General features: G+C 34.9%; 1 protein-coding gene across 1 annotated transcript in view; it reads left to right on the top strand.

Moving 5' to 3' along the window:
* The window catches only part of LOC107036218 (disheveled-associated activator of morphogenesis 1), a 46,473-nt gene extending 28,260 nt beyond the window's left edge, over positions 1-18,213 (top strand). The window contains exons 2-8 of the mRNA XM_015254011.2: positions 1,281-1,388; positions 9,636-9,944; positions 11,543-11,767; positions 13,040-14,721; positions 15,547-15,983; positions 16,993-17,291; positions 17,795-18,213. Of these exons, the coding sequence (XP_015109497.2) occupies positions 1,281-1,388; positions 9,636-9,944; positions 11,543-11,767; positions 13,040-14,721; positions 15,547-15,983; positions 16,993-17,291; positions 17,795-18,061 (3,327 nt within the window). The 3' untranslated portion in view covers positions 18,062-18,213. The remainder of the gene's footprint in view (positions 1-1,280; positions 1,389-9,635; positions 9,945-11,542; positions 11,768-13,039; positions 14,722-15,546; positions 15,984-16,992; positions 17,292-17,794) is intronic.
* The last annotated feature ends 7,627 nt before the right edge of the window (positions 18,214-25,840 follow it).

Consider the following 25,840-nt stretch of genomic DNA (forward strand, 5'->3'; position numbering starts at 1 on the left):
TTTTCAAATTTTTCTCATGCAATTTAGTTGAAAAATTTAAAAACTGAAAATATCCAAAATACCGCGTAGCGCAGCCGAAGGGTAGAGCTACTTTAATATTGAAGAACCGGAAGATTAGTACACTGAGAAAAAAAATTATTTTTACCAAATATTCATTTACTTGAGAAAAGCATTTATTTTTCAAAAATCGTATTTCTTCAGTCGAGTCATTCCTAGACGAGCCTGATTAGGTTTCAATTATAAAATTCATGTCGGTCTAGAGGATGACAATGTTGCACATGACCTTGGATGAACTCCTCTAATGATTATGCATTTTTCCTAAATTTTTTATTTTCCGGAGGGAAGAATTTTGATTAATTGTTTAATGCTGATACTTATTAAGGGAGTTCACTCAAGGTCATAACTTACCTGATTATCTTCTGGCAATATAATTGGCATAATTGAAACCTAATGAGAACTGCCTGGGAATGACTGGACTGGAGAAAGAGGAGGCGAGGCGAAAAATTCCATGTTCGTTGAGACCGAGATTATCTCTCTAAAGTACTGTCTCGTGAAGGCTCTCGCGACATCACTAGTTCAACGGAATCGTCTCAGCGGTTGTTCTATTATGTGGATGAAACTTTCAAAATTTGCTTCGTTTCTAATCGGCAGAAAAAAGGGAATCGGCCGAGAGGTTATTGGTTCGACCAATCCCTACCACCAACCCCTATCAGTTACACTCTAACCCGGGAGCGAGCGAAGCGAGCGAGCGGCGCCGACTATTTTTGTGTAGCTGTCCGATTTTTTTCCTTGAGAATCAGTGGAAAATCCAAGTTTGTTGCTTTCTTTAATCTAGATTTTTTGTATTTGCACAACCTGACTACAGAAGTTGGATAAGAAAATCAAATATGATAACACATAAACGCCAGATAAGTTTGTTGAATATTTTTGCATATGATAACAATACCTCCATGAGAAAAAGTCAGAAAAGATAAGGAAAATATTCGAGATCAGTTTGTGGTGTTTCGCTCCCGGTGTTCATTCAACGCAGTCAGTGACAACTCGTTGGGTGAACAGGAATTAATAAAAAAAGTGAAATTTCTAAATAATTCTATGGAATGATCTCTGAAGCGACGACAATTCTCATCTCAGTTACGTAAAAACCATTAAATGGTTACATCAACTATGGAATCGTTGACTCGATTGAAAATGGTATCCCATCCGCTTTCCAGTAGCGATTAAATGACAAGAAACTAACGGAGTTGTCTTCTCAGTCATTAATTCTCTCTTTTATTTTTCAGAGACTCCCGAGCTGTCCCCGGAAAACTCCTCAACCTGTGAAGGACTTTGTCGTACACTGCCAGACAATGCCGTCGAGAGTGAAGAAATCGTTTTGTGGTTGTCTCCAGGTAAATTAGAAAAGATTGGAGAGATGAAATAGTGGGTTTTAGAAAATGAGAGTGGTTCATATCGCGTGTTTGTTGAGTATAATCATTGCGAGGAGGTGCAGACGCACGAACATCACTTACTATTCTCACTCTCCATTTCGTATTCATTCTGGATCCAACAATTGAAAGAATATGCGTTTTTTATTCTGAATGGAATGAGATTGTTTTCTTCAGCAAATTAAGAGTAAAACGAATCTTTTGAGTGATGACTATCACTGTATTATGTGTTTATGCACGTCAGGGAATGGAAACATCATTTCTCTTGTCGATGATTCTCCTGAACATTGGACGCATATATGATTGCAGAGTTTGATTTACGATGTGAATGAGTTAGAGTGACGAGTGAGCAGTTGAATTATGGAACATTTGCTCAATGATTAAATAATGAATTATTAGTCTATGGATTGTGGCTGTAGTGATCATGCGGGGAGTGTGTGGCTCCGGCGGTCATCCAAGCTAAGCAGCGTTCAGTCTGCCCAGTACTTGGATGGGTGTCCGCTTAGGCACACCTAACCCCGTGGGACTACAGTCGCTAGGCACGAATGTAGAGAACCACTGTGCCCATTGAGTCAGTCTGACCAATGGACACAGTGGAATCCCTGCATTATCGGCCGGCTCTACGACTGGGGTTTTCCATGGTTTCCCTTGCAGCCCTAGCCCGAATGGGGTACAGTTAAGAGTAAGACCGCCCATGGTAACGCAGAAGAAATCAGAAGAGAGAAGTGGGAGAGGCAAGGCAGACGAATGGGGAGCCTATAAAACCGTAATGGTAGTAGCCAAGAAATATGAATAAAAAAAAATAGTCTATGGAAATTTAAAAATCATGATTTTATTTCAAAACTAGGGGGCTACGCTCTGCTCGCCAACCCCCATAAGACCTAGATATCAGCTTCATGATCCTTATTCTGACCTTTGTGACCCTTCATCCTAAGCCTCACGACCCTTATTCTGACCGTGACACCTAATCTGTCCCTCGTAACCCTTATTCTAACTCTCATAACCCTCATTTTGACACTCGTGACCATTAGCTTGATCCTTGTGACCCTTAATTTTGGGGTCTTAACTTCGAGTACCGAATTTTTATCATTAGAAGTCGATTTGAATTTTTATAATATAGAGATTAAGGTATATTCCAAGATAATCGGGCCCAAAGTTAGTCCATATCGATTTAACACGATAAAACATTCTAAATTACTTAATTTATTACATTGTCATAAGTTATTGAGTTTTTTTATTCTCACGTGTTGTTGATGCAGACAGCAATAGCTATTTGAATCAAATACGGAATTATTTGTTAATCAATTTTTTGAATCACATAATGAATGCTTTCACGAAATTTTCATTTTTTAAGGTTCAATATCGCAGAAACTGTGTGGTACAAAATTTTACAAAAAATTCACCGTATTCGGAATCTATTAATCTATCACGGATTAGTTTTTTAAAAACATCGTGAGAACCGTGTTCTCGTAAGATGAAAAAATCAAGTTCGGGGGGACCCATAAACTCCGTTTGGTCTATGCCTCGCATGTTAGAAGCCCCCATTTCATTATAATCCACGTATGTTTTCATTTTTCTTAATTTTTTTCTCGACATTTTCTCATACTGACTAATCGAATCCCATGAATATAGCTTTAATAAGCTCTATTTATTGACACCAATTAAAATTCCATTTTTCATACAGATTCAAAAAAATTAATATTTTTCCAAAAACGATTTTTCAACGATCCATCACAAAATTGTCATCAAAATGAGATTAGTCATCGCTCAAAAAATTAATAACAATACCTTCTTGATTCTATCAGAATATGATGAGGCTCGCACAATTTGTTGTTGAGTTATAGAACATTGTTTATGCGATTTGAAAGAGAAAATGGATATTTCATGATGACTGGAACAAGCGTCAGTATGAGTAATATCATCAGTATTAGTAGTATCAATTAAATCAGGGCTTGATAAGTTTATTTCAATGGCTTTTCAATCAAATTGAAAAATGTTGAGAACAGCATATTTAATTATCAAGTTACACAATACCTTCATGTACTTTTTATATTAAAAAATCTCTATTTCTATTAAACTCAGGTACCAGCATATAATGTTAAATATTTACTCTTATTGATTCATGGTCTCGACTAACTTCTGAGAGAACCTGGGTTAAACTCTGGCGAAATCCTTAATACACTCTGATTAAAGCCCGGCTATACACTGATTAAACCTTGATTAAACCCGGACTGAAAATGAATGCGAGTCTTGGAGGCTCTAAATGTAGAATCATTTAACAGAACGAAATAATACACCAAATTTTGATGACATTTTAATTGATGTTAGTTCTACGACATAAAAAAATAGAAGAACAGAATACTGAAATAAGAATTGAAAAAACAGAGAATCCATTCGAAAGCAAATTGATAATTTATTAGCAACTACAACTATACTCATTTATAAGCAGACTGCAATTATCCACTTATTTCCCTCGGAGTAGAATTTAATGTTGATTTTCTGACGATAATTACTAAACTGGTCATGAAATGTCAATTTTTTCCCAACAATGTATTCCGATTATGCGATGTTAACTCATAATATAATAATATAATGAGTATTAACATATAACTCTCCATAAAACTGGAAATGAGAGGTGAATCTGAAGGTTGTTCTCGTTTTTCCTTATTCATCATTCGAGCTTAATTCATCTGCGTCTTAATTTTTTTTATGTCAACACTCCATTTCATATCTAACATCACCAATTAATTTCACATGCATGTAGGTGGAAGCAGCTTAGCCGTTTTTGATGTGGGAAGGAGGAAAAGTATTGCGATCGTTCGCACTCAGTGATAAAATGATCAAGTAAACAACATATGTTCAACAGGTTACTCGACATTCCAACAATGTAGACCTGTAACGATCTCCGTGTACCGGAATCCATACACTTCATGCGTATTAGTGGAGGAAAATATCGTGCCTGAAGATTTGCCCTCCGCAGAAATGTCTGCTCTCATACAATTTATTGCTATGCCTATCTATCTTTCATTCTCCTCTTTGAATTGTCATGTGATGACTTGGTAAATTCTGAGGAAGATTGCGATCGAACTACCACTTCTATGAAGCCAGAGTCGAATGGTTTTTTTACGAATTACTCAACGTGACATGTTTTTTGATAGTTGAAGTAATGAAATCTCATCCATGAAGAGGCCTCAGACATTGAATAGAAGATGTCAAGTAAAATCGATATCTCGAAAAAGTAGGGTATTAGTTCAGATGATTATCTGATTTCACGCACAAAATTAGACTTCATTCGAATTACACGGAGAGAAAAATATTGTTAAATACAAGTCATTCAACTAAAAATGAGTATTTATTAAAAGATTTTTCATCACGCTGTGACGAAAAGTGAACTTTTTGGCACACTCCGCGTGCCTAAAAGTCCAATTTCCGCCACATTGTGATGAAAAATATTGTTCGTAACTCGTGAAAAAATGTTTTTTAGCTCGTGATATAAACCTCCCACTCGCCAAAAAACACTTTTTTGCACTCGTTACGAAATATATTATTATGTCACGGCGTGTAATAAGTCGAGTTTATCGCACGCTGCGCTTCACGCAATATGCAATCATACGAGTCAGAAATTTTTTTTCGGCCGAGTGACGTCCGTAATTTTTCTTCACAATATCCGTAAACAGCGCTTTACTCATAATGTGATGAAAAAATTATGATTCTGTGTCATATCATTTTTGTTGATTTCAATAGACTGATCCGAGCGGCGTGGATGCAGTTCAAAGATGACTGGTTACACGGAGAAAAAATTTTCGCAAAAATTGGTGTGCTACACAGATGGAAAAGATTAGTTATTGTTAACAAATGGATTCGGTTAGAGGCTAGGGTCTTTTCGGTCTCACCAAGTGTTCGTTCGTTAATAATTAATAAATATACAGGGAAGAGTGGGGTAAAATGAAAAATGAGTGTTTGGCACAACTCAAGCAAAATATAAATTTTTTTAATATTTGTTATTATCAACTTTTTTAATTATTGGGAGTACTGATGAGAATAATAATTTTCTATTGATCCTATAATTCAATTGATTGCATTAGGCCGATTACACTTTGCTTTTTTCTTTCGATTGAAATTCAACATAACATTTTCCTTTTTTCCCCTTTGAGTCTCCCACTGGTCCTTTCTCTGGACTTTGGATTTTGCTGTTTCATTTTGTTAACTAAATCTTCTCCCGTCAAAACTGCTCAATAATTTATCATTTTACTGAATGGAAAATTATTATTCTCATTAATACTTTCAAGAATAGAAAAAATTTAATAAACAAAAATTGATTTTAAAAAATTGACAAAAAAAAATTTTTTGCTTGAATTGCGTCATTTTTCCACTGTTTCATTTTGCCCCACTCTCCGCTATTTGATTTTTAATAGTTAACAAATGCGCATTCTACCATTCGTTAATAGTAAACGAATCTCATTTGGAATGAATGAATCATTCTATCAGTGTATTCACCAACCATGGGATCAAACCATGGTCACCAATAAATTTGGATGTGGCACCACAATTTTTAAAATAGCTCTACCCTTACGGTAAATTCAAAGATTATTGAAAACTGCAAAAAAATTGCAGAAAACTCGTTTAGATTTGGAATTCTAACTTTTTTCTTAATTTAATTGTCGTTTTGGTTTTTCAAAGAAGAAATGTTCAAAAATCAGGATTTAACCCAGTGTCTTATGTGAAAATCAACATTTCCATTGTAATCAAAGATTAAAATCTGAATTTTTTTAATTAGATGTGAAAAAATCAAGAATTTTTTTGACACCTCATAAAAAATAATCCACTGTTTTGCAAACAAGTTTTATTATTTATTTATAAGAGGGAAATGTTTAAAAAAATATCAATATTTTGCGAAATTTAATTTAGATAATACTGACTGGGTATGAATTTTTTCAAATTGTTTCCATTCAATTTAGTTGAAAAATTTAAAAACAGAACATATCCAAAAGTACAACGTAGCCCGGCCGAAGGGTAGAGCTACTCTAAGGGAATTCCACGAAAAAGTAGCGTAAGATCTTCAAAAATTAGAGTGCCACATTCGAATTTTTAAAGGTACTCGCACGGGATTGTCATGTAATTATCTCTCCACATGTACCATAGCGTAAACATGTTCTGAAATATCGAAAAGTTTATCTTCCATCGGTATAATTTTTCATCGAAAAATGGGCAAAAATTGTGCTACATACCACAACTTTTTTGAATAAAGATGATTTATTTTTACTCGATTTCAAATAAAAATTCCAAAACGGAGCCTTGATTCAGAATGATCCGAGATTTCACGTAATTACTACTCATCTTTTTTCTCCACGTAAAAACGAAAATGCGAAATAAAGAATGATTAAGATATTTCTTCGAAATTTCCAATGATTCAGTTGAAATTATATCCAAGGGTCTTTGACATGTTCCAGACCTATCTCGGCGACCGATACGATTAACAAGACGATACTTGTTTCTGTAAGAAAAACATCTTCACCTGCATCCAGTTGACCTTGGTCCCTTGAGAGTTAGAGACATTCTCATTATCTTAGTCCTTTTAGTCTCTCTTCCACGTCAATGGTGGGACTCGATTTATATTATCAATTCTGTTGGGGTCATTCCAAATATATAAGATCTCCACGTTGGAATATTTTCCAGTTTTTATGATCTCTCTGGTGCGGTAGAACCCGGGAGGAGATTAGTCCGAAAAGTCCCTCTCCAAACCTCCCTATAAATTTCTATTTTTATCATCATTAGTCTTAATATATGTGCCTCTAAAATCAACGAAAAAGTCTCCGGTCATCTCAGTTAGAGTTAGCAAAGGAAGAAATATCGGTTTTAACTTTTTTTTCTTCGAAAATTTTTGAATTTCAGAACTTTGCCGTAGTGAAATCTCCCGTGCAACCAATCCTGGAAATGAGTGAAATTTTCACTTATTTTAAGCAAATGTTCCCTAAAAGATAGAGAAAAAAGTCTTAATTTTCGGCCCTTTTTACTCAAATCTAGTATAATTGTATTGGAATTGAGGCACTTTTTCCCTTATTTTAAGAGAAAAATAGTGGTTCAGGAATTAAAAACTTCTGAGTTCTTAAAATAAGAACCTTCAGGTTCTCAGACTAGGAACACTAGCGTGTTTGATGGCTCGCCTATCTCAAATTATATATTTTAGGAACTAAAGGGCTATGCCCCCTCGCTCCGCTCTCGTCGACCCCCGTATGATCCTCATATGGTCCCTATATGACCACCATGACCCTTATTCTGACCCTTATTTAGACCCTAAATCTGACCTTTGTTACACTTATTTGTACCTTTAATCTGACCCTTGCAACCCTTAATCTTAGGACCCTTAATCTGACCCATATGACCTTTAATCTGACTCTTGCGAGGACCCATATGACCTTTAATCTCACTCTTGTGACCCTTATTTGGACATTATTCTGACCCTTGTGAGCCTTAATCTTACGACCCTTAATCTGATCCATATGACCCGTAATCTGACTCTTGTAACCCTTATTTGGACCTTATTCTGACCATTGTGACCCTTATTCTGACCCTCATGATCTTTAATATGACCCTTGTGAACCTTATTCTAGCCCTCACGACCCTTAATTTTGGTGTCTCAATTTCGAGTACTAAATTTTCTCAGAAGTCGATGTGGATTTTTATAATATAAAAAGATATTCTCATTCTTAAATTGATGATTTTTTCTGTTCTAAAATCAATCTTCCACCTGTAGTTGTTCTAAATACATCTATTCCTTGACACCTTTACTTAATCAACCTTGGATTAATCTTCAATTATTGCAGAATCTTATCCCTTTTGACTGTTCTCAATTCAAGAATACAAACATTTTCAAATTGAGAACCCGATGATTCTCACATCAATAACACAGCGGTGATTTAAAAACGTGTCTGACTTGGAATCTAATAGCTGGCTAAAATTGAGTAACCAGTTTGTTACTCTCACTACAATGCTTTCTAGAACCCTGAGGTTCTTGAAATCAGTGACTTGATTCTGGAGACTAAAAACTTTTTCTTCTCTGTGATTACAGTAGCTCTACCCTTCGGCCGGGCTACGCTGTACTTTCGCATATTTTCAGTTTTTAAATTTTTCAACTAAATTGCATGGAAAAAATTTGAAAAAATTCAGACTCAGTCACTACTATCTAAATTAAATTTCGCAAAATATTGATATTTTTTCAAACATTTCCCTCTTATAAATAAATAATAAAATTTGTTTGCAAAACAGTGGATTATTTTTTATGAAAAATTCGAATGTGGCACTCTAATTTTTGAAGATCTTACGCTACTTTTTCGTGGAATTCCCTTAAAGTAGCTCTACCCTTCGGCCGGGCTACGTTGTACTTTTGGATATGTTCTGTTTTTAAATTTTTCAACTAAATTGAATGGAAACAATTTGAAAAAATTCATACCCAGTCAGTATTATCTAAATTAAATTTCGCAAAATATTGATATTTTTTCAAACATTCCCCTCTTATAAATAAATAATAAAACTTGTTTGCAAAACAGTGGATTATTTTTTATGAGGTGTCAAAAAAATTCTTGATTTTTTCACATTGAATGAAAAAAAATTTAGATTTTAATCTTTGATTACAATGGAAATGTTGATTTTCACATGAGACACTGGGTTAAATCCTGATTTTTAAACATTTCCTCTTTGAAAAACCAAAACGATAATTAAATTGAGAAAAAAATTAGAATTCCAAATCTAAACGAGTTTTCTGCAATTTTTTGCAGTTTTTAATAATCTTTGAATTTACCGTAAGGGTAGAGCTACTTTAAAAGAAGGATTTTCATGGACTAGTGCTTGCATGCAATCGGCCGTTCAACAATATATGTACCAATCTTCTGAAAGGGCAATTTCCTAGTCACGTGTGAAAGTACCTGAGGAATGTCAGCGGCCCAGAGAGGAGAGCCGGTCGCTTGACCTTTGGTGATGCCGGCAATCGCAAGAGGCAAACTGGCATGATGTCGGATTATCTTCCTCAGAGAATATCTTCCGATGACAATCCCTTGATTACTTTGCGATTCACTGCACACAGCATATCGGCTACGGCTAATAATATATCGGAATGATTGATTGTCCATTTCTCACTGTATTTTTTTCATAAGGAGTTATAACCGGTTGTAAGCAATTAATTGAGCATTTTGTATTCTCTGTTTTATTTGAAAGGATGACGAACCGCCGGAGATTACCTACTGTGTGGTGGAACAAACGGGTACGCTCACGCTCCAGGCAATGACACCAACTTTGCCGATGCCGGCTGAAGAGGAATTGAATAAAATGTTTCTGGAACTCGTTGATGAACTCGATCTCACACAAGCAAATCGCCAAGCTGTTTTGGCACTTCCAGCTAATAAGAAATGGCAGATTTATTGCTCACGAAAGGGAAACGATAGTATGGACAATGGGGGACTACGGACCACGGATCTCAGCGGGGATCCTGAGGACTACATCAACAGAGTGCGGGTGATAGCTAGTGTAAGTTTTTTTTAGACCTATTAAGGGGTTCATCCAGGGAAAAAAACTTTTTCGTTTTTCAAGGAAAAAAAATTAAAAATACTATTTTCACAACCCTGCACGGAAAGTTCATACTTTCCTCCCGCTCATCAAAGAGAAATAGTATTTTTCCTGGCTGCTGCGATGGGGTTTTTTACTCATGTGGCGTTGGCGTCTGAGCCGAAGGCGAGGACTGGCCAACCACCTGAGTAAAAAAACCCCATCGCAGCAGCCCGGGACGAGATTTTTTTGTAGTGATTTTCAAGTTTTCGAGTTTGGGAAGGATGCAATACCAATTCCCAGACGAGAAATCGTGAGAAGCAGTACAAAAAAAATACGAACTTTCCTTTGCAGGCTTGACTTTCCGCCCTTGATGCACGATATACTATTTTCCGCGTGATTTTTCTCCAAAATTAGGGATTCAAATTTTTTAAATCGAAACGTCAACATAAGAAAAATTCCCAACGTATTTTTTTACATAGTTTTTTGAATATGATCACTAATTTTTATTTTAATAATTATAAAAAATGCGGGAGGAGATACATTTTGAAATTTATTCGTTTATCAAAATTTCTATTAATATCCCGTATGAAAAAATCCTATAGGATTCCCTATATATTTTCTATAGAAAATCCTATGGAGAATTCGAACATTTCCTATAGGATTTTTTAGAGGATTCCTTATCAGGTTTTTCCTATTGTGTTTCTTATAGCATTTAGGGGCATAAGTGTCACAATGAGGGTCAAGAGTGTTATGGAGGGATCATGTGAGGGTTGTTATGTGTGGGTTATCTGGATATGTTTTGGGAATCATATCAGGGTCATATGGGATCATATAGGGGTTACATAGGGGTTATATAGGGATTATATGGGAGGCATATGAGGATCAAATGACCTTCATATGACCCTCATATAAAATGACCTTCATATGAACCCCATATGATCCCTTTATGATCCTTATATGACCCCCATATGACTCTTTTGACCCTCATTCTGATTCTTATGGCTCTCAATTTCATAGGAAATCCTATAGAACATCTTATAGGATATCCTATAGGAAATCTTATAAGACATTGGATTTCCTATAAAAAATCCAATAGGAAAAACCTGATGGGGAATCCTACAAGAAATCTTATCTGAAAAATCTTATAGGAAAAGTTCGAATTTTCCTTAGGAATTCCTATAGGAAATCTTATAGGATTTTTTCATACGTGATATAATGGATTATCAATGTATGAAGAATCTCTCTCCAATATCCCGCAACTTTTAAAACTCATATTAGTTTTTCCTTAAGGAACCAAAATTTGTGATCGTATTCGAAAAACTATTTTTAAAAAATACATTAGGATTTTTTTAAAAGTTGATTTTTGATCCAAAAAAATTTGAATTTCTAATAGTTAGAGGTGGCAGACAAATTTGACCTACAAAATCGGATTCCTGAAGAAACATCACGAAAAATACTATTTAAAAATTATTTTTCTCAAAAAACAAAATATTTTTTTTCCCGGGGTGAACCTCCCCTTAACGAAGCGATGAAATATTGACAATGCTAATTGACCCTCATCCCCGTTTTATTCACAGACACCTTTTTCCGAGGACACGGAGGAGCTAGCGAACCAAATGCGCCAAGTGGAGGCTCTGAAGACTGCGCTTAGGACTCAACCACACAGTTTTGTCCTAAGATTCATCGAACTCGATGGTTTGAATGCTCTTCTTCAGGTTCTGGGTACAATTGATGTGGAAGCTACACACAACAATCTGCACACGAGTGTCATAGGATGTTTGAAGGCGTTAATGAACAATTCGGTAATTGAATGATATTTCTTTAGCCATTTCCAGTTCTTTCACAATGCGATTATTTGAAAATTTGATTAACTTATACTGTTATTTTATTTTATTTTCTTTCCATGTCCATCTTCACAATTAGATTAATTTTATTTTATTCATTCTTATTGTTATTATATATATATTTGTTCCTTAATTCACAAGTTGCAAAATTAAATGGAGAGGAATTCGCTATAAATGACGTGAGAATACAGATCGATAAACAATTTTCGATACTCATATCTAAAATTTTTCGTTTCTTTCTTTGTCTTTAAATTAATTGGAAGCAATGATCTGAAAATGTGAACGAATATAAACATTTTACATCCATTTGGCCTCATTTCAATGGAACCGAACAAGGAAATTGCAAAGAGGGATCGATCATCATCAATCAGTATCAATAAAATGAAAAAATCTATTTTTCTATTTTTCTTTTCAAAATTTTTAAAATTGTTTTTTCAGTTGTAATACCACTAGTGCTTCAAAATTATCGTATATTTGCCGATAGCTTCGTTCCTTGGCAGGGAAGCTTGAGGAAAATATCCGATTAATTTTGAAGCGCAAGTGGTATTTGACGGATTATTTTTCCACTCGGATTTCGACCAAGCAAAATGCAGTGAACAGCAGCCGGATACATTTACAACCCACTTTTTTGTTTATCTGTCACACAGAATATTAAACGTGAAATGCGTTGAAAGATGAGAAACATTGGAAAAGCTACTATTGAATTTCCGTCGGAAATTTTTTAGAAATTTCCGAAATAAAACTGTTTGACAGCCTCAAATACTGCGCTCTGATTGGCTGAAATCAGAGTGAGAAAAATAATCTTAAAAAATGAAGGGAGATTAACATTTTTCATTGCTGTGATCGTATTCCGTTCATAGAAACAGGAAATACCGAAAATGTAGGGACGGAAAATCAGAAATAAATTTAAAAAATCGATTTTTCAATCTTGAAAATTTCAAAACTTTTTTTTTGTAATAATGAAGAAAAATCAATGTATTTCCTTTCTATTATCTAATTCTGATCGAAGAAAGTGAAAAGAAGAAGAGAAACGAGATCACCACGAAGACAGAATTTTTAATTTTTCAATGTCAAGGCAAAATTTTAAAATTGATAAATTTTTTCTAATAATGAACCAACACCCATAAATTCAATTCCTATCCTCACATTTCCATATAATACATAAAAAAATAGCGAATAATTGAAATCGGCGATGAAAATTTTTATCGGATTATTATTATGTAATTTCAGAATGGACGAGCACATGTACTAGCCCACCTAACGGCGATAAACACTATTTCTCAGTCGCTGGCGACTGAAAACATCAAAGCAAAGATATCGGTGTTAGAGATATTGGGCGCTGTCTGTCTAGTACCGGGTGGTCATCGTAAAGTCCTGGAAGCGATGCTACACTTTCAACAGTATCATTCCGAGAGAGCACGATTTCAAAGCATAATTAACGATTTAGACAAGAATTTTGGAATCTACAAGGACAATTTGTCCCTAAAAACAGCTATAATGTCATTTATAAATGCAGTTCTGAATTATGGACCCGGTCAAGTAACACTGGAATTCAGGCTCCACCTGCGATACGAGCTCTTAATGCTCGGGATACAACCAATAATCGAGAAACTTCGAAAATACGAAAATGAAACATTGGACAGACATTTAGATTTCTTTGAGATGGTGAGGAACGAAGATGAAAAGGAATTGGCTCGAAAGTTTGAGAAGGAACACGTTGACACAAAGAGTGCAACGGCTATGTTTGATTTGTTGAGGAGGAAGCTCAGTCATACAGCAGCTTACACTCATTTTCTTAGTTTACTTGAACACTGTCTGTTACTACCACTCGACTACGGTTCTCATCCGCAGCATTGGTTGCTCTTCGATCGCATTGTTCAGCAGATTATCTTACAATCAGAAAGCAATGAACCAGGCGCAGCAAAAAATCCTGACGTAGCCCCCATCGATATCAACGTCAAAGAAATAGTGCATTTACTGGCGAAAGAAGAGGAACTCGTGGCAGCTAGAAAGAGAGCCGATGAACTAGAACGAGAGAATACCGATATGTCAACAAAGTTGGCGAAGAAAGAACAAGAATTGGATTTGAGAACGCAGGAGAAGGAGGACATGGAGGCGAGTCTAGCTAGAATCAAAGAGCGACTGGAAAAAGAGACGTCAATGCATATTGAAACCAAACAACGAATTTCGGAACTGCAAGATAATATGGAAACACTTTCGCGGCAAATAAACAATGAGAAATTGGAGAGGAAGAGACTGGAGCAGTTGGTAGCGTCTGGCAGTTTACCAGACGACGCCAAGGCAACAATAAAAATTGTTGACGATGAAGTTGTTGAGAGAGTTGAGGCGAAACCAACACCACCACCGCCACCACCTCCACCACTTGCACCTCCTCCACCGCCATGTTTAATGCCAGCAGCACCTCCACCGATGAAGGTTGAGATCATAAAGAATGTACCACAGCCTAGTAATCCCCTTAAATCTTTCAATTGGTCTAAAATTCCAGAACAGAAATTACAAGGCACTATTTGGTCGGAATTGGATGATTCAAAGCTTTATCACGTTATGGATTTAGAATCAATTGATAAAATATTCTGCGCTTATCAGAAGAACGGAGTTCCAACTGAAGGATCTATCGAGGATCTCCGGAATTTGGGAAAGAATAAACGAAACATGGCAGTTATCGACTCCCGGCGGGCGCAGAATTGCACGATTTTGCTGTCGAAATTGAAAATGTCAGATAATGAAATTACGCGAACCATTCTGTCGATGGATCAACAGAATATTCTTCATATTGATATGGTGGAACAACTGTTGAAGTATATACCGTCCTCGGAAGAGGCAGCGTTGCTTGATATGAATCACAAGGAACTTCAAAGTAGAGCTGACTGTTTCCTTTATCAAATCTCAAAGTATGTGATTAAAATATCTACGCGGAGAGAAATATTCAGTAAAAATTACGGAACAATTCACGTAATCCGTATTCGGCAATCGTTTTCCCGCAATTTTTATAGGAGTGGAAGAGAAGAAATCTGAAACCTTCAGTGAATTCTCAGGTTTATTACCGAACAAAGTACGAAATTGTCATGTCATTTCTTCCAGTGATGCCGCGAGACGAGACGAGAAACTTCATCTTTTCGTCCCGTCTCGTTTCGTCTCGTTGTCAGGAAACCATTCTCTTGTCTCGTCTCGTATCGAAATACGAGAGCAACTTCTTCTCTCGTCTCCTTTCTGTCATTGTCCCGAATGACTCTTCTCGTCTCGCTCGTCATGTCTCTCGTCTCGATTGTCTCGCGTCTCGCGACATCACTGATTTTTCCCGAAGAAGTAAAATCTTACAGAAACTTCTCGACTTATTATGACTCCAAAATCAAAAATTCTTGAACGTTGAACAATTTTTATAAAGCTGGTGAGTTACTTCTACGTTCCGTTCCGTAAAATTTTTCAATCGTTGGGGAAAAATTACGGAACGACTTGTTGTCCCCACAGCGGTGAATCATCAGACAGGTGGTTAATTTTTATGGAACAAATAGTAGAATTTACGTGACGATTCGTACAATTTCAGTTCCCACTCACACTTTATTTAATTTTACTTCGCTCGCGGATTACGTTTCGAAACGTAATTTTGACGTTTTTTTCTGGTAATTTTTATTGAATTTATCTCTCTGTGCAGTTGAGTACAGAATGTTATGCGTGTTGGTTTTCATAAGTGACACTTTTGTTTTCCGTAATTTCAGAGTGCCGCATTATGAGCAGCGTCTCAGGTCGCTGCATTACAAGAAAAAATTCTCCGCAAGTATTGCGGAATTAACACCTAGGATGAGAGCGGTACTTGAAGCAAGCAGACAGGTTGCGAGATCTCGAAGACTGAGGAAGTTACTCGAACTGGTTCTTGCACTCGGAAATTACGTCAATCGGGGAAACGCCCGGGGCAATGCATGCGGCTTTCGTTTGGCCTCGTTGAATCGGCTCGTGGATACAAAATCTTCATGTTCTAAAGGCACAACTTTGTTGCATTATCTTGTGCAAATGTTGGAAGCCAGATTCCGTGAAGTTTTAGATATTGAAGAGGACATGCCACATGTTAGAACTGCGGCTAGAGTCAGTATGGCTGATCTTCAAAAAGAAGTGGCCAACTTGAAGAATGGCCTGCAAGATGTTCAACGTGAAATTGGTAATAAAGAAACCGAAACGTATACTTTCAATAAAGAAATTTCTCAGGGTACGGAATATTTTTGCTTCCGAATGGAAGCACTGTAATCGTTGAAATTTAAGTTTTGGATTTTTTGTGTTATATGGACCCATTATGATCCAAAAAGTCCGAAAATGCACTTTTTAGACCGTGACCGTACGTATGTGTGCGGCAAAGTTTTTCTTCAATTGTTCGCTAATAAATGGATTAAATGGCTAATGAATGGATTTTGGAATTTTGTCGAAAATCGGTTGTCTCACGATAACTAAAAAAAATGTTCTGAACTGATTGAATGATGGCTTAAAAAATTTGTTTGGATGTCCCTTTGATCGAGTTTCGAAGATGAAGGCGATAGCAATAATCATTATTTTGATTTATTTGAGAATTTTCAAAAATTTTGTATTTTTTGACAATTGAATTCCGGGTATATCTTTGAATATCATGCTTCAAATTAATTTAATCATAGCTTAAACTGTTTGTTTTAATGCCATTAAGTCGAAGGTAAAAGATGATAGCTATATTGGTTGATTTGATTTTTATGATGATTGTTGAAAATTTTGAATTTTTCCGGAATTTCACTGAAAGAGCTTTCTGATGGTTTCTTCAAATATAATGTTTCAAATTCATTCAAATGTATGTAAATAGAATTTTTCTATTAACATTTTATCGAAGGGCTGAGGGGAGAGATAGAACTGTAAAAAAGACAATCGGTTGTATAGAAGAAAGGAATAATAAGAATAATGATGCTGATACCATTCAATTAAGTTGAAAATCTGACAAAATTAGGTAAAAGGAAATCTTATTCAATTTAATAGAATTAAATAAACAATGAATTATACATAATAGAAGGAAATGAAGTGCAAAATAACCATTCGGAAGCATATTCATAATTATTAGCAAAAATAACTATACTATATACAATATAAGAGCAATTTCCCATTTGTTTTCATAATAATACGTTAATTATTTCATGTATTGTGTTGAAAATTAGAATTCCATCGAGGACAAGTGCAAGTACTGCAGGGTGATATGTTTTTACCGGCTATGAGGGATTTCCAAGCACAAGCGACTTGCAGATTAGCAGAAGCTGAAGATCTATTCCAGGATATGAAGACGCGATTCGATAGGGCCGTCAGACTATTCGGCGAAGATTCTGCGGGTATTCAACCGGATGAATTTTTCGGAATTTTTGAAAATTTCTTACAGGCACTCGCGGAAGCGAGATCGGATGTTGAAAATATGAGGAAAAAAGTGGAGGAGGAAGAACGAAGAATCAAACAAGAACAAGAGGTAAGGCTGATTACTAAAATATATTCAATTTCGATGTGAATGCGTCTTTAATTTTATGTTAGGGGTTATTCGCGAAAATTCGTGAAAATTTTCCAATTTTCTCATATTTTCTAGAAAATATTTTGGCTATTTTTTCACACTCTAGACGCTACTAATTACTCCAATCTCTTCTCAAATTTCTCATTGTTTATTTGGCGCGAAAGTGTTTCGAGTGTGTGATTTTTTGAGAAAATTGAAAAATTTTCACGATTTGTTTAGAAAATTTGAGGAAATTCTCCGGTTTTAATTTTACGGTTGGAAAATTTTCATGGATTTTCTACAAAATTCGAGAAAATTCTCCGCTTTTACAGAAAATTTGAGAAAATTCTCGGGTTTCCTTGAACATTGGAATTTTTTTGCAAAAAATTCTATAAAATAAACGACTCATTCCTCTTTGATACAGCCGCTCAAGATTTTGTCATTTATTTCTTTCCTCACTCAACATCTCCGTTTATTAATTTCAGTTGAAGAAACGAACAATGGAAAGGAAGAATTCACGCGAAGGCATTCTCAACAGTATTTCCTTGAACAAAAAGAATGAAGTCAATGCCAACAGTACGGGTGATAATAAGGGTGAATTCGACGATCTTATTTCGGCATTGCGAACCGGTGATGTATTCGGTGAAGATATCGCCAAATTCAAACGTTCCAAACGTCGTCCAGTTACCCCGAGTGGTCAAGAGCCCCGTCGTCACAGCATCCATCGTGAAGACTCTCGAGAGCGACACTAGATGGCCAATCCTCTACACGACTGACAATCGGTAACTTATTCGCCGTTGAATTATCATCTCCACATACAAAATGAAAACCCATAAATACCCATAAATGAATGAAGTTTACGAAAATGGACTTTTTCATTTACCAGAAAATATATGGGGGAGAGTATAGGCATGAAAAAATTCAATAGAAAAACTTAGCGAATTCACTAGACAATTCTATTTGAATTCTCTAGAAATTCTATTGGGATTCTATTAAAATTCTAAGGAATTTTCGTTAAAATTCAATTTGTTTTTTGCACTGATTCTAGAGATATTTAGTAGGAAAAAGTCGATAGATTTCGATTTTTCCATATGACCATTCTGTTGGAACTTTTTCTATAAGAATGCTTGGGCATGAATTTTCTACGTTTTTTTTCTCTCGGATCCTGCAATACAAAATAAAACAAAATATAGCGGAAAAATATAAAAATCAGTGTCCAACAATCTTAACATAAAAAATCTTGAGAAAAATTCAAACAGAAAAATCGCAATCTATTGACTTTTTCCTATCAAATATCTAACGGGATCTGCGCAAAAAACAAATAGAATTTTAACGAGAGATTCCTAGAATTTAAATAGAAGTTTTCAAGGTATTTCTTAATTGTTTGGTCAGATAAGATCAACGATTGAAGACGGTCCGTTTTACTGTACTATTCTTTATCAGAAAAATGAATTTTTCTGAAGTCATATAAAGGGTATCCTCAGTAGTTTTTGAATAATAAGAAAATATGCCAGTGAATTGCATGTTCCAAATGATTGTAAATGAGTGAAAGAAATTATTCCAAAAATGTGGAGGAATCTTATCGTTATTTTTAGTATTCAATTAATTCTTGAAGGAGGGCTGGAATTCTTTGTATTTAAGGATATCCTCGTATTCAAGAATGTTTTACAGTTTGGTACAGACCACACTATAGATTTAACTATTTTTAATCATCAAATTTGTCAATTAAATGATTGACAGTGAGACAATTTTGAAAAAAATCATGAATATTTGGTGTCATTAAGATAACATTTTGCACAGAATTATGATTTTTAAAAAATATTCGTTGTTTATGAATTACTTATACAAAACGGTCGTAATTTTTAAAAATTGCAATTTTTAAATTATTGCATTAATCTTCCTTCAAAAGTAAACTTTCTAATTTTTTTTAGATTTCTGAAATGTTTTCTAACGGTTCAGTATTGAAATTCAAATCCAGATCCTCAAAGTTTAAATAATAAAATCATTATAAAATGTCCGGAAATGTAGGGTCAAATCGGGCTCAAATGAAAGCTCTGATGTCCGACTACAAAAATAGAAAAGCATTTCACTGCAGAAAAAATAGCCACAGAGTACTTGGACACTGAGAGAAAAATCTGAAGTTCGATTTACAATAAGAAAATAGTTGAGGCAGTTTTGGTGAACGATACGATTTTTTTTTGTATGCGGCACATAACATTATCGTAACTTCACAAGCGCAATTTTTGCAAATCAAAATGCAGTTAAACGAACCAAAGTTCAAAAGTAACCACGACAAATCTATCGTGAGTAGAACTATAAAATAGTTGCAATGACTACATTGACTTTTTGACTATAATTCGATGGTGATGGAATATAGTCAGAAGAATCATATTTTTCTCTCAGTGTAACAGAATGCGGCCAATTTTCCAACAAATTTCCTGCTCAGAGTTATCGATATTTTCACAGATCAAAGCACGTTGATCTCCAGGGGGTGATGATGAAGGTCAATGTGCTTTGGGTTCAAAAAGTACTAATAATTTTAAGCAGGAAATTTGTTTGAAAATTTTGAGGAAATATTGGCCTTTGTTACCCCTTAAGGGGAAACGGAATCCCTGCGTTTATATGAATCGTTAGGATTGTGTTCTCTCCTGCAATTATTATTTTTTATTCATTAAACTACTTCATTGACTCAACAATGCGATAATCGAGTCGATAAAGTAATTTCATCGATAGAAATTAATAATTGTAGGAGAAAACACAATTCTAAGATTTGATGTAGACAAAGGGTTCCGTCTCCCCTTAACATACTCTAAGAACCTTAAGTTTCGACAATTCAAAAACAAAATTCACGGTCTCACTAGGAGCAACTACGAAAAATTACACTGATTACGAATGATTACAGTGATTACAAATGATTACCTCTTGATTACCAGAACTTGATTACAAATATGGTAATGATATGATTACAATGATTACATTGATTTCACTGGGATTACAATTGATTACATCAGCGAGTGACACCACGATTACGCCTGAGAATAGCCCCTCGATCAAAAACTAGATAAAATGCATAATTTGAAACACTAGTGTTGCGTGATCCGCCTTACGGCAGTCTATTTTTTTTCGTAATGAAGTCCATTTTGAGCTGAAAAATTGAAATTTTTTCGAAAATAGTCATTAAAAAACATCCAAAGTTCCTGAACTTTTTGCGATGTTTGGGAAGATGGAGATCTTTCCAAACAATTATCGAATTTCCCGGCAGATTTTGAACCTTTCTACAATTTTCTAGAGCCTTCTATAATTCTTCGAAGAAACGGACGTTTCAAATTATTGTATAGTATGATTTATAAAAAAATTCGATTTCAAATGGGTACCCGTCCACTCCTGGATTCTTTAGATTTATCGTTATTTTCAGCATTCAATCAGTTGTAATGAATTAAATACTGAAAACAATGACGACACATTTTTCCGATAATTTCTTCCACTCAGTGATAATAATCAGTAGTAATACTCCAAGAACTTCCCCTCGAGCTTCAAAATTATCGGGTATTTCCCGATAGTTTCGGAGTAAACCAATGAGGGTGTCAAATTTTGCAGGTTTAAAAATCCCGAGCGCTTGCACGAGGGATTTTTCTGCAAAAATTGGCACGATCGTTTGTTTGCAGAGGAGCTTGCGGGAAATACCCGATTAATTTTGAAGCTCGAGAGGTATTTGTCGGATTATTTTTCCCAATCGCATTTTGGCCAATCAGAGTGCAGTGGGCAACATCACGAGGTGAATTAGGAAAGATTTTAACAAATTATGTTGATAGAATAATCCGATTTCCGTAGACAAGTACAAGATTCGCTCTGAAATGAGCCGAAAAAATGAAGAGCTGCTGTGAAATATTCAAAAGCTAGGAGGAAATATCCGAAATAAAACTCGGGTAGCCTCAAATACTGCGCTCTGATTGCACGGACGAAAAAATTTAATAGAAAAACCTATCGAATTCGTTAGGAAATTCTATTGAATTTCTAGTGAACTGTTCTATTAGTTTTTGGCCGATTCTATTGAAATGTTCAATAGAAAATATTCAGTAGAAAAAGTCAATAGAATTCAATTTTTCTATATAACTTATTCTATTGAGGTATTTTCTATAGAATTTCCTCGGCTCAAATTTTGTAAGCTTTTTCGTTTGATTTTCTTGATGAGAAGAAAAGAAAAATAAAATGAAAAAAACTTTGAGTCGAGCAAATTCTATAGAAAGTATATGAAAAGAATAAGTTATATAGAAAAATCGAATTCTGTTGACTTTTTCTCTTGAACATGTCAATAGAATTAGCCAAAAACTAATAGAAAGTTTAATAGAAATTCAATAGAATTTTCCAACGAATTCGATAGGTTTTTCTATTAAATTTTTTCGTGCGTGGTCGAAATCCGCTGGGGAAAAATCATCATGTAAAAATTCACTTCTCTAGCATTTTTCCTTGTTTTTTGACAACCAACTTGAAGTCCCCATAAAACCTCGGGCAGAGTCGACACTTTGTTGACATCACGTTTTCTGAATATAATTATCTATTATAGTCAGCAATAAAGTCATGTATGTTAGAGTTGTTGTCGAGGTTTTGAAAACTTAAGACTGGAAAACTTTTGTCTAAATCCGACATTCATCCAGCAAACATTTGTAATGTGATTGGTTGGAAATAGAAGTTCTATGCACAGAGAGCAAAACGAACATATCGAGATCCATCAGCATCAAAATTGTGAGCTTCGAGGGAAGGATAGTTATCCTGTCACCCTCAAAGCTGCGTTTCAAAATATCATTCAATACAAAGAGAATGAAAGATGCAAGAGGATTCGTCAATGAGAACGAGATTGTTTTATAGAAATAATAAGAAAAGTAACTCACGAAAAAATATAGCTATACTATAATAGTCTAGATATATATGTATAGAGAGAAGAAAAATATGATCCAAGAGTATATAAAATATGTGAGAGGGCTGCATTCATTCATTGATAATGTATATAAAATCATGAGTATATTTATTCCTTCTTTCATTCTCCATGTCATTCATTAGTCATTTTAGCATTGGATCGAGGAGATTTTATGGAAGTAAGGATTGCATTTTATGTCAATTTTAATGAAATTTTTTGTAATATTTTACATCGGACCAATATTGGACGGCTTCAAAAATTTTACATGAAGTCTCATAAGTTGATTGTTTACGATAATAAAGGCCTACATGAAGTGATGGCTTCAATGCTGTCTTGGAATACATAAAGTCTGACTTTTTTTACTCTCTCAAAAGATTAAGAATGCGAGAAAAATGTAGTTCGCGGGCTGACTTACTCAGAAATTTTCAGATTTGGAGGACAGAATAGAAATCAAACTCATACTATTGTAGATTGATGTGTAGGTATCAACAGTTAACAAGCTTTTGTACTTTTGTAAATATTTAATGATAATTCAATCGATATTCCATTTGAATACATGAAAATGTTCAGCTTAATATATTGTTCTCTATGATTAGAATCATATGTAACGAATGCAGTGAAGGGGCATCAATAAATAAAAACACAAACAATATTAAATGAATGGGTGTTAATAATCATATATGCCATGAGGTGGATTTTTTTTCAGAAATTTTATTTGTTAAGTACACTAGCCGACTACTACGCATGCGGCAGAGACATTTAATTCGCAAGAAAAGGTAACGCCGGAAAAATCATGTACGAAAAAATCTACGAATGCAGAGATATTACAAGAAATGCGTGCTCTCCTCACAATTGTTGGATTCATCTGTCGTATAACCGTACAGATTCGAAGGAAATTTCGTGCATGGCCTCCCCGAACGTTTATTCATTATCCTCTTTCTCACGCAATGACACCTGTCTCTTCAATTGAGTAATATTTGCATTTTTTTAACTGTTTCCATTGTTTTAATTCTCTGAGAACATGTCATCATTTCCATTTTTTGTTTCACTTTTTTCCAGTCATTCAATTCTTTAAATAATACGGCGTTAAATTACGTGGTCTAGTCTAGTATCCATTCGCGTCAAAACGTTGAAATTCTCGCGATATCGAATTAATATTCTGAATGATTCGATAAATTTTCTTGTCCCTGGAGATTCCTCCGTATTTCATCATCTTCTTTAATATAACATACAAAATTTAAAAAAATGGTCTGTTTCAATAGTTTTTTCTCTTTATCAATTTTTTACACCGGGATTTTTTGGAAATGTCTTAAATTTCTACATCAACGAGGTTTTTTCGTCGTCACAATCCGTCAATAGTATTACAGTTGCCTCAGCAACGTATAAAAAAATAAAAATACGAGAATTGCGAGTCTCTCACTCTCTCTCTCTCTCTCTCTCTCTCTCTCTCTCTCTCTTTGTCTCTCTTTCTCGCTTGCACTCCCTAATATTTTTTCAGCCAGTCTAATGTTGAGAATAATCAGGCCGTGGTCCAATCGTTCGCATTTCACTACAGCCAGTGATGATGTTTAATTATCACTCACTTTTATTTCGACAAAGCCACGAGAACCTGTCCGCTCTGACGCGTATTTTTGAACCACATATATTTTTCATTTATTTATAAATTCATATATTTATATATTCATTCATTTATTTATTTATATTTATTTGTATTTATAATATATTTATATACAGTGGGCTTGGATTATTCTGAGGCGGGTTTATTTATAGGAATTGAAACCAATGGTAAGCAAAACTAGTTTGCTAATCACTCGTTTATTTTTCTCGAGTAGGCTCTTGTTTTGACTAACAAACCCATAGATCGTTATCATTTCCTCATTCCATCCATTTTGGGAATTACAATGATGCCTTAATGCGCTAAAAAAAACTTATATCAATATATTGCACTTTTGACAACAGTTACGTCTTGGTTAAGTACTTGGGGTACAGGACTTTCAGTCCCAAAGATTTGCACGTCATTCATTTACATTCTAGTTTTCGTTCTTTCAGAAAAACTTTATTACTATTTTACTTTTGAATTTTTCTGCCAATAGCCCCTGAAAACAGTTGAAAACAACCAGATGAAATTATTTCGATGTATTATTTTATGATCTCTTTCGTTAAATTCTGTAAATTCGTTGCAAGTTACGTTTTCGAGGAAGCGAAATTACTGAAACAATTGAGTCACACGCGGAGACAAAAATTCAATAAAAATTACCAGAAAAAAAGGTAACAATTACGTTTTGGGAACGTAATCCACGAGCGAAGTGAAATTCAGTAAAAAGTGAGTCGGAACTGAAGTTGTACGAATCGCCAGGTAAATTCTACGATTTGTTCCACAAGTCGTTCCGTAATTTTTCCCCAACACGTATAAAAAAATGCTATAGGATTTCCTATAGGAAATCCTATGGAGAATTCGAACATTTCTCATATGATTTTTCTGATAGGATTTCCTACTGGATTTCCTACAAGATTTCCTATAGGATTCCCTATAGAATTTCCTATCAGATTTATGACCCTAATCCTGACCCTTGCCACCGATTGGTTTCGAGTCTCAATTTTGTGGGTTACTTTCTATAGAAAACCCTATAGTGAATTCTATAGGAAATCCTATAGAAAATCCTATAGGAAATCCCACCAGAAAAAACCTATAANAGTTACGTCTTGGTTAAGTACTTGGGGTACAGGACTTTCAGTCCCAAAGATTTGCACGTCATTCATTTACATTCTAGTTTTCGTTCTTTCAGAAAAACTTTATTACTATTTTACTTTTGAATTTTTCTGCCAATAGCCCCTGAAAACAGTTGAAAACAACCAGATGAAATTATTTCGATGTATTATTTTATGATCTCTTTCGTTAAATTCTGTAAATTCGTTGCAAGTTACGTTTTCGAGGAAGCGAAATTACTGAAACAATTGAGTCACACGCGGAGACAAAAATTCAATAAAAATTACCAGAAAAAAAGGTAACAATTACGTTTTGGGAACGTAATCCACGAGCGAAGTGAAATTCAGTAAAAAGTGAGTCGGAACTGAAGTTGTACGAATCGCCAGGTAAATTCTACGATTTGTTCCACAAGTCGTTCCGTAATTTTTCCCCAACACGTATAAAAAAATGCTATAGGATTTCCTATAGGAAATCCTATGGAGAATTCGAACATTTCTCATATGATTTTTCTGATAGGATTTCCTACTGGATTTCCTACAAGATTTCCTATAGGATTCCCTATAGAATTTCCTATCAGATTTATGACCCTAATCCTGACCCTTGCCACCGATTGGTTTCGAGTCTCAATTTTGTGGGTTACTTTCTATAGAAAACCCTATAGTGAATTCTATAGGAAATCCTATAGAAAATCCTATAGGAAATCCCACCAGAAAAAACCTATAAGAAATGTTCGAATTCTCCATAGGATTTCCTATAGGAAATCCTATAGGAAATTCTATAGGATTTTTTCATACGTGAACGATCGAGAAATTTTACGGAACAGAACGTACAAGTAACTCACCAGCTTCATAAAAATTATTGAACGTTCAAGAATTTTTGATTTTGGAGGCGTAATAAGTCGGAGAGTTT

This window comes from Diachasma alloeum, unplaced genomic scaffold (assembly GCF_001412515.2).
Source record: "Diachasma alloeum isolate Michigan unplaced genomic scaffold, Dall2.0 Dall_scaffold_00206, whole genome shotgun sequence".
Lineage (NCBI taxonomy): Eukaryota > Metazoa > Arthropoda > Insecta > Hymenoptera > Braconidae > Diachasma > Diachasma alloeum.